General features: G+C 53.7%; 2 protein-coding genes across 9 annotated transcripts in view; both read left to right on the top strand.

Annotated features, from left to right (window-relative positions):
- The window catches only part of SEZ6L2 (seizure related 6 homolog like 2), a 19,150-nt gene extending 16,466 nt beyond the window's left edge, over positions 1-2,684 (top strand). For 4 of the 6 annotated variants that reach the window (XM_007452753.1, XM_007452754.1, XM_007452756.1 and 1 more), the window contains 6 exons: positions 133-324; positions 409-600; positions 1,081-1,119; positions 1,302-1,419; positions 1,546-1,642; positions 2,115-2,684. In XM_007452753.1, the coding sequence (XP_007452815.1) occupies positions 133-324; positions 409-600; positions 1,081-1,119; positions 1,302-1,419; positions 1,546-1,642; positions 2,115-2,144 (668 nt within the window). In that variant the 3' untranslated portion in view covers positions 2,145-2,684. The remainder of the gene's footprint in view (positions 1-132; positions 325-408; positions 601-1,080; positions 1,120-1,301; positions 1,420-1,545; positions 1,643-2,114) is intronic. The other 2 variants (XM_007452755.1, XM_007452752.1) reach the window with 1 other exon arrangement.
- Positions 2,685-8,359: 5,675 nt separating this feature from the next.
- On the top strand, positions 8,360-11,806 carry CDIPT (CDP-diacylglycerol--inositol 3-phosphatidyltransferase). Of its 3 annotated transcripts, XM_007452748.1 has the most exons (7): positions 8,545-8,631; positions 8,687-8,756; positions 8,855-8,989; positions 9,671-9,824; positions 10,267-10,348; positions 10,918-10,999; positions 11,119-11,435. In XM_007452748.1, the coding sequence occupies exons 1-7, from the start codon at positions 8,545-8,547 to the stop codon at positions 11,262-11,264; spliced, it is 756 nt and encodes a 251-aa protein (XP_007452810.1). In that variant the 3' UTR covers positions 11,265-11,435. The 3 variants fall into 3 exon arrangements, with proteins under 3 accessions (XP_007452811.1, XP_007452810.1, XP_007452812.1); XM_007452749.1 differs by having other exon boundaries at positions 8,360-8,756; positions 11,119-11,806; XM_007452750.1 differs by lacking the exons at positions 8,545-8,631; positions 8,855-8,989 and having other exon boundaries at positions 8,714-8,756.
- The last annotated feature ends 1,908 nt before the right edge of the window (positions 11,807-13,714 follow it).

Below are 13,714 nucleotides of genomic sequence, written 5' to 3'. Positions count from 1 at the left end.
GGAAAGAGTGGGAGGTTTGTGCGGAGTGTTGCCCAGAGGAGATGGCCCACGACTCAGGCGTCTCCCAGCTCTAAGCTTCTGGCAGATCTTTTAAGGGCCTGGCTCCCCCTGACTTCGCCCTCCTGCCAACAGTCATGACTTGTGCCGATCCTGGTGAGATCACCAACGGGCACCGCACCACCTCAGATGCCGGCTTTCCTGTTGGCTCCCACGTCCAGTACCGCTGTCTGCCGGGGTACAGCCTGGAGGGGGCGGCCGTGCTCACCTGCTACAGCCGGGACACGGGCACGCCCAAGTGGAGCGACCGGGTCCCCAAGTGCGCCTGTGAGTCTGGGGACGCCCTAGGACGGGTGGCTGGGTGGCCTGCTCAGCGGTGCAGCTGGCCCATGACTGACCTCTTCCCTGCAGTGAAGTACGAGCCGTGCCTGAACCCCGGGGTGCCAGAGAACGGCTACCAGACATTGTACAAGCATCACTACCAGGCGGGCGAGTCTCTGCGCTTCTTCTGCTATGAGGGCTTTGAGCTCATTGGCGAGGTCACCATCACCTGTGTGCCCGGCCACCCCTCACAGTGGACCAGCCAGCCCCCACTCTGCAAAGGTGCCTGGGCAGGCAGGGCAGGAGCGGGCACAGCAGTGTCCAGGATGTGACAGGGCTGGGAAAGTCAGGTAGCAAATTCGAGACCCTGCCGAGCTCCCCATCCACCTTCTATGGGCTCTCATCATCAGAGGTGTAGCCAAAAGCCCTGGAGAAGTTCAAGGTCATGGTTATCCTAAGGGGAGTAGTAGAGGGGGCTTTGGTTTGGCAGTCCCTTGCCCTCCGAATAGGTCTCAGTTTCCGTATTTTTGACAAATCCTACAGACCTGGTTGGTTTAGACTGCCCAGGGGTCTGGAGGAGGAGGACCGAGGCCCTGTTCTGACTGTTCCTCCCCTGTCCCCAAGGGAAGGATCGAGTTTAGGTTGAGCAGAGGGCAGAGAATCCAGGCTGTCCAGCCCGGCCCCACTGGGCTCCCGGCCCTCTACCCAGCCTCCTTCCCTCCCTGGCTCAGACCCCGTCCCCTCCTCCTCCTCTCCCTGCAGTGGCCTATGAGGAGCTCCTGGACAACCGAAAACTGGAAGGTCAGTGAGGGCACAGGTGGAGACCCAGGCCTGGCCAAGTTGGGAGGGCAAGACAGAGGCCGGGGGCAGGAGGCCAGGCCCCCGGTGGGGTGAGGCCCAGGGTTCAGGGCCCAGGGCAGGAGGCTGGGAGAGCCCAGGGCTGGGCCCAGCCCCAGATCACTGGCCTCTCCTCCTCCTTCCAGTGAGCCAGACCACCGACCCGTCACGGCAGCTAGAGGGTGGGAACCTCGCCTTGGCCATTCTGCTGCCCCTAGGCTTGGTCATCGTCCTCGGCAGTGGCGTTTACATATACTACACCAAGTAAGTACATAACTCAGGGAGCTGCTGGCCAGGGCAGACGTCCTGCCTGCCTGGCACAGAAGCCTGGGTGAGGGGGGATTGGGGGCTCACTTCTTGATAAGCCCCTCTATCTCCTTCCTTTCCCAGGCTACAGGGAAAATCCCTCTTCGGCTTCTCAGGCTCCCATTCCTACAGCCCCATCACGGTGGAGTCAGACTTCAGCAATCCACTGTATGAAGCTGGGGTGAGCCCTTCCCCTACCCTGGGAGTGCCACATCCCTCAGCTCCCCTGGGACTCCATAACCTTCTCTCAAGGTCTTTGTAATATCTGTCTTGGGAATTGCAAACTCAGCTGCCTACAAAGGCCACGTCAATGAACAAAGCCAAGTCAGGTGGGCCAATCGGGAGTGGTAAAGACTGTGACCAACTGGAAAGCTTGTACCCCATCCAGTCCATGGAGGAAACCTAGGCCCAACTGCCAGATCTTCCAACTGTTCAAGACAATCCAGAAATTTAGATTTTTATGTGACTTTAAAGATACTGTAGGATGAACCAAATACATCCATTGGCCAGATTCAGCCCCATTCCCACCCCATGGTCCCCAAACTCCCGGTGATCAATGTTATTTTAAAAACACAGAGTCTTTCCCCTTCCTTGTGGATGCCTCCTCCACCTCCATCCCATTCTAGTGACTGATGCCATCTCTCTGTTTCCAGGATACACGAGAGTATGAAGTTTCCATCTGAACACCAAGACTAAGGCTGCAGGACCCAGGACGCCCCTCCTCTCCTCATTCTGGGCAGGAAGGAGTACAGGACCTGGCCTCTGGCTCCCTTCCTCCCTGCTGTGTAAATAATCTCCTAGTCCCACGAGGGGGCTTTGATGGCCCTGGGGACCCTACAGTAAATAAACCAGCATCCTGTGCCCAAAGCCTCCTCTTCTCAGTTGCCAAACAAGGGGCCTGCCCCCCACTCACTCTACCCGCTTTTGGACCCTAGGAGGGCAACTCAGCCCCTGATGCAACTCCTGGGGCCCCTCCAGCCCAGGGCATCCCACAAGGACTACCCAAGAGCTCTGCTGTTCCCTTGGTCATGAAGGCTCTGCCCTTCCCAGATGCTCTGTCCCCGGGCCTAACCTCTGACCCTTGGAGGATCAGAAGAGGGATGGAGGGGAGAGCTGGGACAAGGCCCCTACCCGCTTCCTGCCATGTCCCCTACCCACAGTCTCCCCACCTTTGCTTCTGGATTTTTGTTTTTGAGCAATAAACAGAAAATCTCCATTTGTAACTGGGCTGGTGGGGTGTGGGATGGTGGGTCACAGAGCACTGGAGATGGTGATGGTGGCCTCTCTGGAAAGAGGGCTGGGGAGACGGGAACACTTGGGGAAAAAGATGGAAATTTAAGATCGCAGACAGGGCAGTGTTGAAGGGGCTGGCCTGGGGGTCAAAAAGCCTGACTTTGGGCTCAGCCTCTGGAGGAGCAGCTGGGCCCACTCCTGGCCTCAGCAGTCTCTCCACGGGGCTTGGCGTTTCCAAGCTCTTCTAGCTGGGTGATAAATGACAGTAGCTGCCTCTCCTCCTTCACTGTTTGGCAGGTGACAAACAGCGCTCAGTTTGTTTCATGACCAGTTGACCAAAAGTCAACCCCCTTTTGAGAAATCTTGTACCCATCCAAGTGTACCATTTTTTCCCCCAATCTTTTTGGCATTTATTTATTTTTGGCTGCGTTGGGTCTTTGTTGCTACGTGTGTGCTTTTCTCTAGCTGTGGCGAGCAGTGGCTACTCTTTGTTTGGTGCACAGGCTTCTCATTGCGGTGGCTTCTCTTGCTGTGGAGCACGGGCTCTAGGCGCGCGGGCTTCCGTAGTTGTGGCTCGCAGGCTCTAGAGCGCAGGCTCAGTAGTTGTGGCACATGGGCTTAGTTGCTCTGCGGCATGTGGAATCTTCCCGGACCAGGGCTCGAACCCGTGTCCTCTGCATTGGCAGGCAGATTCTTAACCACTGCGCCACCAGGGAAGTCCTTTTTGGCATTTTTTTTTTTTTTTTTTTGCGATACGCGGGCCTCTCACTGTTGTGGCCTCTCCTGTTGCGGAGCACAGGCTCCGGACACGCAGGCTCAGCAGCCATGGCTCACGGGCCCAGCCTCTCCGCGGCATGTGGGATCTTCCCGGACCGGGGCACGAACCCGTGTCCCCTGCATTGGCAGGCGGACTCTCAACCACTGCGCCACCAGGGAAGCCCCCTTTTTGGCATTTTAAGCATATCTGCTGTTATGTGTCTACCAAGTATTAGATTTGTAGCTTTTCATAAACAATGAGCTTGTTTGGTTTCCCATGGGTGTCATTTTCTACTTTACTTTTGAACATTATAGGGTATTTACAGCCTGTTGTCTTTTTTTTTTTTTTTCTGCATTGGGTCCTCATTGCCGCGCGCAGGCTCTCTCTAGTTGTGGCGAGCGGGGGCTACTCCTCGTTGAGGTGCTTGGGCCTCTCATTGCAGTGGCTTCTCTTGTTGCAGAGCATGGGCTCTAGGAGCGCAGGCTTCAGTAATTGTGGCACGCGGACTCAGTAGTTGTGGCTCGAGAGTGCAGGCTCAGTAGCTGTAGCTCACGGGCTTAGTTGCTCCGCGGCATGTGGGATCTTCCCAGACCAGGGCTCGAACCTGTGTGCCCTGCATTGGCAGGCGGATTCTTAACCACTGTGCCACCAGGGAAGCCTCAGCCTGTTTGTCTTCAAGTCTTTCTCCAAATCAACTGAATTTTCCTTAATTAAAATTTTATAATTAAATATAATGAAACATTTTTAGGACACTCAAAAGAGGATTGGATTTTAGAACACAAGGCAAACTGACCTTGATAATAGCCTAAGTTTTGTTGGCATTTATTCCGTTCCAGGCATTGTGATGAGCACTTTGTATGCATTATGTTTTTAACTCTCACAAGGCCCTTGTGAAACAGGGACAATTATTCCCATTTTTCAGATAAGGAAACAGAGGCTGGGAGATGTGAACTGACTTCCTTACAAGGCTCCAATAAATGGTCAGACTGGGATTTAAATGCAAACGTCACAAAGCCTACTGCACTGCCTTCTGGTTAGTAACAGGCATGATATGTTCCATAGCCATGCGGCTCCAAAACGTGGAGGGGAGACCTCAACACTGACACTGGTGGCCGGAGGGGCTCATCAGAAGCAAAGGTGGACCCTCTCAGATGCCACAGGCACCTTAAGGTGCTGGAGTTTGGCTGGGAGGCTGGATGTGGACCCATGAACTCATCTCTGCCAACAGGTTGATGGATAATAGGTTGATATCTGCCTGAATTAAAGCCATTCCAGGGGCTTCCCTGGTGGCACAGTGGTTAAGAATCCACCTGCCAATGCAGGGAACACGGGTTCGAGCCCTGGTCCAGGAAGATCCCATATGCTGTGGAGCAATAAGCCTGCGCACTACAACTACTGAGCCTGTGCTCTAGAGCCCGCGTGCCACACCTACTGAAGCCCGTGCACCTAGAGCCCGTGCTCCACAACAAGAGAAGCCACCGCAATGCGAAGCCTGCATACCAAAACGAAGAGTAGCCCCAACGCAGCCATAAGTAGATAAATAAATAAATTTGTTAAAAAAAAAAAAAAAAAGCCATTCCAGGGGAATTCCCTGGTGGTCCAGTGGTTAAGACTCCGCATTTCCACTGCAGAGGGTGCTGGTTTGATCCCTGGTCTGGGAAGTAAGATCCCACATGCCACGTGGTGCTGTGAAAAAAAAAAATTAAAAAAGAAAAATCACTCAAAAAGAAAAAAAAGCCATTCCAATAATATGCCCAAGAAACTTAACACCCCATTGTAAAGCAATTATACTCCAATAGATGTTAAAAAAAAAAAGGAATAGGAATATTGTAAAATAATTATACTCCAATAAAGATGATTAAAAAAAAGGAATAGGAAATAAAATAATATGCCCACATATCTGGCAAAAAGGGGGAGGGGCACGCCTCCCACATCACCCCACAGACAGCACTGCCCAGCCTGAGAGGAGGGAAGGATCTCTGTCACTTTATTAAAGTTTTTGATTTCTGGTGGTGTCCTTGCTAGCTGAGGGTGGAGAGGTGTGTGATGGTTCCAGAACCCTTTGGAGGCTTCAGGGGTGATGTTGCTCATGACCAGGAATCGCCCCAAAACCAAACTGTTGAATGAGTTGTGAAAGAGGAGCTTTGATGCATGTTCTAGAGGAACAGAGTGGGCGGAGGGCACGAGATGCCAAGAGCAGCACCAGAGTTGGGATCATCCTCCAGATGTCCAGTTGCTAGGCAGAGCTCCCTAGAAAAGAATAAGAGTCTTTTGACTTTAGATTCAAGGTTCATGTCTTTTTATCTTTCCATCCTTCACCTATCCATCCAACCCCTATCCCCCATCCATCTACTTATCCATCCACCATTCCCCACCTATCCATCTATCCATCCACCCACCATTCTCTTTCCATCCATCCACAAATCTACCCATCATTCCCTATTCATAAGAGACACTCAATAAACATTTGCTGAGACTTCCCTGGTGGTGCACTGGTTGAGAAACCACCTACCAATGCAGGGGACACAGGTTAGAGGCCTGGTCCAGGAAGATCCCACATGCCGCAGAGCAACTAAGCCTGTGCGCCACAACTACTGAGCCTGTGCTCTAGAGCCTGCGAGCCGCAACTACTGAGCCCGTGTGCCACAACTACTGAAGCCCGCGCGCCTAGAGCCCGTGCTCTGCAACAAGAGAAGCCACTGCAATGAGAAGTCCGCACACCACAACGAAGAGTAGCCCCCGCTTGCCGCAACTAGAGAAAGCCCGTGTGCAGCAACGAAGACCCAACACAGCCAAAAATAAATAAATAAAATTTTAAAAGTCATTTAAAAAAAATAAACACTGCTGTCAGTTCCTTCTCTACCTTCTTCATGAACCCCTCTCTCCTCCTCTACTAACGCCTTACTTGGAGAGGTTCTCCAAGGCTCCATCCTCAGTGCCCCTCATCTTTCTCACTCTGCACAACCCTCCATCCCCCCACCCCACCCCCCACCAGGGCAACTGCACACCCTTCAACTGCCAACTTCCTCCTAGATCAGATCTCTATCACCAGCCCAGATCTTGCCACTGAGTTCTGAAGCCATATTTCCAACTGTCTACAAAGCATTTCCACCTGGAGTTCCCAAGGGCCCCTCACACATAATCTGTCCAAAGGCGGGAGCGTGCCTGCCATGCCCCAGGAAGAATGAGAAGGCTGGCATGACTGGCAGCAGGCACTGAAACTTGGGGTATCGGAGGGCCTCTGGACAGAAGGGTCCTGGCGTGGGGTTCACCGTGTTTGGATATCTGAGTCCCTTGGTCTTGTGTCTGTTTTTCTTTGATGGGCACAGGATTCATGTGGTAGGCAGCGACAAACAAGGCCTCGTCAGTGAGTTCTGTGCTGATCTGTGTCAGGAATTCCTCAGAATGGGAAACCTTCTGGAAAAGGGAAAGTCAGAGGGGCTCAGCCTGGGAGTTCCTACATGGGAGTCCTGGGTCTGGAGGCTCCCAGGCTGGGGGCTCTGGGTCTAAGGAGTCTGGTATTGGATGGCTGGGTCTTGCAATTTGTCCTGGAAGGTCCTGGAAGTGGAGGGCAGCCTTTGGGGACCTCAGGGGCGTAGTGCTGGGGGCTCTGGGCTCAGGGTTGAGGCTAGAGTTTCCAGGCTGGCGGTCTCAGTGCCCTAAGCCTAGGAGCTCTCCACTTCACTTCACCCCCCACCCCAAGAACTCCTCTCCAATGCTCACCGGACCTCCACCCAAGCAGGCTGCAGAGTCTGTAGCTTGGGATTGTCCGCTGCCCTTTTTCTCCACATTCAGTGGAGATGCCATCCCCCTGGGGACAGCGGAAGCTCAGGTTAGGCTACGAAACTAGCCCACTTTTCCCAAACCCAACACACCACCATTCCCCGCGGCCTTGGAGAACTGTGTCAGTTCTCTCTCTGAAAAAAAAGAAAAAAAAAAAAGAAATCGTTGCCTTAAGTCTTCCTGGGGGAGGGAGGAGGTGGGACTCCCACAACTCCCGCCTCCCGCCCCCCTCACTTCGCCCAGCAGGGGCCTCTCTTCCCTTCTTCCCACCCAAGACCCTTCCCAAGACAAGGCAGAACACTTGCCGCCCCCGACCTGGCAGATGGGTCGAAATCTTGGGCTACTCGGCAGGAGGGGAGACGGGGAGGTCTAAGGAGCCCTTTTATGGGCCGGGGGCCGGGGGCCGGGGGACTTGGGAGCTGGGGAGGAAGGTTGGAAAGAGGGGAACCGGGAGCGGCGCCGCTACCCGTTGCTATAAAAACCTTGGCGTTTGCGAAGTTTCAGCAGCACCGTTGCCAGGAGAGTAGGGATTCTAGAACCAAAGCTGGGAGGGCATTTTCCCAGCTTGTCGCATTCGCTCCTCCGGCCTCTCCTCCACCCCCTTTAGGTCCCTCCTTGGGGGCAGTGACCCCCGCGCCAGTGGCCTTGAGAAACTTGGGAAGATCAACGTGGAGCCTGGCACCTAACCCTCCCACCACTAGGGGCACGCGAGAAGCAACCCCACCCGAGGCCACCCTCCAACCTCTCTAGCTGTCATCTCGTTGCCTGGAGCCTGCGAGAGCAAATGGGGGCAAAGAGAGGGGGCGGGGAAGAAAAAGTGTGGGCTGTGCCAAATAACCTGGCCTCTCGGGGGTGCAAAGAATCGGGAGGGCGGGATCTTTTTTCCTTATCTTTGTCTTCAGGAGTCATATCCTCCGCAGAAAGGAAAGTAGAGACATTTACCTAGGCCTCCTTCTCTTTTGACCTCTCCTTTTAAGTCCCTTCCTTTGCTCAGCGTTGATGGTTCTTTGCCCCCTCTCCTCCCTCTGTACTTTGGTACGAACCGATGGAAAGGGGCGGAGGGAAGAAAAGGAAAAGGAAGCGGGCAGGTCTTAAAGGGGACGCAGCCATTTCTTAAGCTGCTTCTTCCTTTCTCCAATTTTGCAAGGACGAAGGCTGAAGACTAGGTTCCGGAAGCTAAGCACAGCTGGAGGAGCAGGGGCCGCAGCTGGAGGCAGGAGCGCCGGCGGGGCAGGCGGAGGCCAGCGTCTGCTCAGGGGAAGGGCTGGGTGTGCGCGCCCTCTGTGCCCCGCGCACAGCTGTGTCGGCCCATGCTACGGCAGGCAAAGAGCTTTAACATCTGGGACCTGGCAGGGGCAGCGGGGACCTGCGCGCAGTGGGCGCGGCCGATGAGCCGGGCTGGAGGGTGAGCCTTCCGCCGGGGCTGGAAGAGAGCTGGAACCTCCAGATAAGGCCCAGGGCGGCCAGGGGACCTCCGCGATGCCAGGCGAAAATATCTTCCTGTTTGTACCGAACCTCATCGGTGAGTGCTACCCGCGGCTCCGGGCCGAACGGGAGGGCTAGGGGCCTTGGGCAGGCTCCCTGATCCTGCCCTGTCTCCCCTACCGTCTCAATCCCAAGGTTATGCCCGGATTGTCTTCGCCATCATTTCTTTCTACTTCATGCCCTGCTGCCCTCTCACGGCCTCCTCCTTCTACCTGCTCAGCGGACTTCTGGACGCTTTCGATGGACACGCTGCTCGAGCCCTTAATCAAGGTGACAGACACCTTTTCTCAGCCAGCCTTGAGACCCAACAACCCTCTGCCCTCTTTTCCTGCTTCCTTAGGACCTCGGGGTAGGCGGGTACTCGGGAATCAGAGGGCTCTGTCATTCCCATCTCTGTAGAAAGCAGAATAGAATGGCCTGATTTTGTGGCAGAAGGGATTTAAGCTCGCTGTGAAGAACTCATTGATAGCGAGGGGTGTGGGATACCAAGACCCGGCATGGCAGTGCAAGTGCTGGAGGCCTCTCTGAATAAAAATCCATTCAACAGGTGTTTTGGGGGCATCTACTGCATGCCAGGCACAAGCCATAAAGATTCCAGAAAGCATGTTTAGAGGGAGGATGGAGAGGGAAGGGAGATGGTTTCTGGAGAGATGATTAATTTTTTTAATCTGTTCTTCAGACCCACCTCTAAGACTTCCCGTGCTAGCTTTCTCACTCCCTTCTACACTGTTTTCTCTACACTGCCATGCTTCCTTGTTTTATGGTACGGTGACCCTTGCCTTTTGACCTTCATACTCCAACGATAGCTGTCTGCTTTCCTCCCCAGGCAGTGGATTGTGGGCCTTTTCTCTCTTAGACTCTGCATTAGAGTGATACACTAAATATGGCCTCTGTCACAGATGCATTGCCCCCTTACAGACCCCCATCCACCTAATAGTTGCCATTTTTCAGGAACCCGATTTGGGGCCATGCTGGACATGCTGACAGACCGGTGCTCCACAATGTGTCTGCTGGTCAACCTGGCCCTGCTGTACCCTCGCGCCACCCTTCTTTTCCAGCTCAGCATGAGCTTGGATGTTGCCAGCCACTGGCTGCACCTCCACAGGTCAGTGATTCCGGGGGTGTTGACCGGCTGAAGACGACACTACAGTGGGGAGGGGGTGAGACCATATGGGAGGTGTCTTCAGGCTTCTTGCGAGGTCTCCTTTTTAGCTCTGCTTTGTTGAAGGACCCTGGGCAAATCTTCTCTGAATTAGCGTCAGTCCTGTTTTACAGTTGGATTAAGTAATCCCTAAAACTCTTCTGAGGATTCCAAAGAGTTAACATCCCTTGGGAAGGGGCATGGGGCTTTTGAATCCTGATTCTTCCCCCAGCTACCCAGCTAGGTAGTGTGACTTTGGGCAAGACAGTGGTCCTCAGCTGTGCCCCAGTCCCTCCTCTGTTCAACAGAGGCAATCCCAGTACCTACTTTGTGTGGGTTGATATGTGGATTAGGTGGGCATTCGTAGTAATGAAAGCTCATGGATTCCGCCTACTTTCTCCCCAAGTTCTGTGGTCCGAGGCAGTGAAAGTCACAAGATGATTGACCTGTCTGGAAATCCAGTGCTTCGCATCTACTACACCTCCAGAGTGAGCATTTGCTGCCCCTCCCTATTCACTTAGCTTACGGGCAAGTCCTGGGCTGAGCCCTGGGCCCAGGGTGGGATTGGTGGGAAGGGCTCCTGGGCTGAGCCCTGTGAATTGCTGGAGAAAGCAAGTGGGCCTGAGGCCCAGGTGCGCCCAGGGAGAAGGAACTGAGTGGCTTGAGGGGAGAGGGAGGGAGGAAGAAGCCAGAGAGGTGTGCAAAACCAAGGCCTTAGGCCGTGAGAAGGACTGTAGTCTTTACACTCGAGGCTCAAGGGTGTAACACCTCCAGGTAAGGCCCAGGGCTTCAAGGGGGCAGCCCGGTAAAAATATCTTCCTGTTGGATCATACCTTGTGGTGAGTGCTGCCCACAGCTCCGTGCGGAAGGGGAGGGTGAAGGGCCTTGGGCAGGTTCCCTGATCTGCCCTGTTCCCCCTGTGCCCACCCACATCCTACCCGCACCGCCCTGCACCCCTCTTTCTCCAGTACAGTTCCTGGCCCCCCGGCCCTTAGTTGGGGGATCGGGGGCACTACCCTACCCTCTTGTTTAAGCAGCGTTTTTGCTGTCTGTGCAGCCCGCTCTGTTTACCCTGTGTGCTGGAAATGAGCTCTTCTTCTGCCTTCTCTACCTGTTCAATTTCTCCGAGGGACCTTTAGGTAGGAGATGAGGGGCTGGGCAGGAGGATGGGAGGGGGTCGGGCCTGCCCGGGGAGTCGAAGGCCCCTCCCTCACCCACATTCTGATTTCTCTGTATCGCCCTTGCTCCCTTCCCACAGTTGGCTCTGTAGGTCTTTTCCGAATGGGCCTCTGGATCACAGCCCCTATCGCCTTGCTCAAGTCCCTCATCAGTGTCATCCACCTGATCACAGCCGCCCGCAACATGGCTGCCCTGGACACAGCAGATCGTGCCAAGAAGAAGTGATCCTGGAACCTCCAGCCCCTGGCTACCCACCTGCCCTGGGAGTCTCACTGTGCCACGCGGCACTCCTGTCCCTCCTGGGAGGTCCCAGGCACCCGTCTTCCCAATGTGTCGTCCAACCTGCTGGGAAGGGGGACCAGCCTCTTTGGTGATGTCATGTTCTCCGTAATCCTGGGGACCAGTCCCACCCCTGTGATCTCCAGGGACCTGGACTTCAAATCAGGAAGGATGCTCAGGAGGCCCCACCCACATGGGCAGTGCTCCCGGGGCCCCAAGAGAGCTGTCTGAGGATCGGGCATAGTCACACCTGCTGGCTCAGCCCTGGGATCTGGCTTGGCTGAGACCTTAGGGACACTTGAGTAAGGGAGGTGGGGCAGGGGCCAGCTTTCCCAAAAGGCAGAGGTTCAGACCTCTGCCCCTGGCTAGATAGAGGAAGCCTGTGGGTTCCATGGCCCAGAGAGAAGGTGCTGTCGAGATCCCCATTGCAATCTCTGTCCTGGCTCCGAAAGCCTTGATTATAAAGGCGGGAGCATCACTGTTCTGGACTTGGTTTCCTTTGAAATAGTCTTGGACCAGGGCCTGGGTCGAGGGGAGCTTGGAGGAAAATGAGGATCCATCTGGATACTTTGCCCGCAGTAGTTTACTGGCTGGCTCCTTCCTGTCATTCCTCAGTGACCTCAGAGAGATCCCCTCCCTGCCACCCAAGCGCATTCCATGTCCTCTGCCCACCTGCTTTATTTTCTTTACAACGCCGTCACTGGCTGTCTACCTTTACTTGTGTACCTGATATTTTCTACCCTCACTAAAATGTAAACTCCACGAGGGCACAGACTCTTCTTGTTCTTTCTCTATCCCTACAAAGAAGATTAACCTTGACCTGACATATCGAAGCGGCTTAAATACTCACAGATAGATCGATTGGTTTCTCAGAATGTGGTCCTTAGACCACCTGTGGGATATTTCTTGAAAATTCAGCTTCTTGGACCCTGTGCCAGACTTTCAGAGTTGGAAATTCTAGGGACGGGCCCAGAAGCCTGAAGTTTTAATAAACTCCAGCTGATTGATTTTTCTTCCCAGTTACACTGAGAATCACTGTTCCCTCTTAAACATTTTTTTGGGTACTTATCATAGGAGACATTGTTCCAGGCATCTATCCCTGACAGCTATCCCTGCTATCTGAGCAGAAAGCTGTCTGGCACCAGCTTTCTTTTTAAGACTGCATTGAGCCTACCATATGCCAGACCCTGTGCTGGGGCTTCTTTGCAGATATTACTTATTTTGTCCTTGTAATAGTTTAGCCAAGAGGGCCTCATGTCCGAGAGGGCTGAAATTTATCCGATGTGTATTGAGGGACTTCCCTGGCAGTCCATTGGTTAGGGCTCCACGCTTCCACTGCAGGGGGCACAGGTTTGATCCCTGGTCAGGGAACTAAAATCCCACAAGCCGGGTGCCACTGCCAAAGAAAAAAAAAAGATGTGTATTGAGCCTCAACTGCTCTAGGCCCAGGGGATTCAGTGGAAAGGAGGCCACAGGATAGCCAGGAAGGAGATGATGCAGTTAGGGAGGTGCTTGTTGGGGGATAGGGTTAGAATGTGCTGTAGTGCTTTGGGTGTCTTAAGTAGAAAACTGGTAATAGTAATTGGGGCGGGAAGGGTTAATGCAGAGGAGAGGATTGATTCTCGGCTGAGGGAGCTGGGAGGCCAGAGAGCGCCCTGAGCAGTTGCCAAATGGAAGCGGATTGATGTGCTGGAACACGGAGCACTGGGGGTTGGTGCCTGGAGAGCTGAAGAGAGGTGGGGTGGAAGCCTGCAGCAGTCTGAGGAACCCACGAGGTCTTTTGGACTTCACCCTGAGGGCCACATGGAGGCGCTGAAGGAATCTTTCAAAATAATAGGTAAATTATTCGCCTGTAAAAATAGTACATTGCACACATTACAAAAGGATGACAAGTCTCCTGCCACTTTAAGCTCCCAGTTCTCCCCAGCGGCAACCACTGCTACTCACTGATTCTGTGTCTAAATAAATTCTTCACGTCTACACGTATTCTGTATTTTAAAATTCATTTTGTATATTTGCTGGTCCGCTAATGAAACCCAGCAGGACCCTGTGGGGCTCCCAGGTACAAATCCTTTCCGTGTCTCCTGTTTCTTGTTTGTAGGAAATAGGCCTCATTCAGCCTCCATGACCTTCCCTGAGTTCCAAAGGGCAGGTTCAAACAGTTGCTAATCAGAGAAGGGAGGGAATGGGGAAACAAGGGAGGAGATGTCAAGAGACAATAGTGCAGCCCTGGGGCTGGGTCGTGGTTCCTCCTCAAGGAATATATGTAACAATATCTTTTTTAAAATTAATTAATTAATTAATTTTACTGCACGCAGGCTTTTTCTCTAGTTGCAGCAACCGGGGGGCTACTCTTCATTGCAGTGCGCGGGTTTCTCATTGCGGTGGCTTCTCTT

This window comes from Lipotes vexillifer, unplaced genomic scaffold (assembly GCF_000442215.2).
Source record: "Lipotes vexillifer unplaced genomic scaffold, Lipotes_vexillifer_v1.1 scaffold426, whole genome shotgun sequence".
NCBI classification, from domain to species: domain Eukaryota; kingdom Metazoa; phylum Chordata; class Mammalia; order Artiodactyla; family Lipotidae; genus Lipotes; species Lipotes vexillifer.
The sequence above is the reverse complement of the archived record's forward strand: the minus strand, read 5'-3'. Positions and strand labels throughout refer to the sequence as shown.

Bases quoted from the DNA above. Each gene is read 5' to 3' on its own strand.
- CDIPT (XM_007452748.1), top strand. From the start codon at position 8,545: ATGCTACGGCAGGCAAAGAGCTTTAACATCTGGGACCTGGCAGGGGCA. The intron at 8,757-8,854 runs GTGAGTGCTACC...CTCAATCCCAAG, and splicing joins GTTTGTACCGAACCTCATCG to GTTATGCCCGGATTGTCTTC. The intron at 9,825-10,266 runs GTCAGTGATTCC...TTTCTCCCCAAG, and splicing joins CACTGGCTGCACCTCCACAG to TTCTGTGGTCCGAGGCAGTG.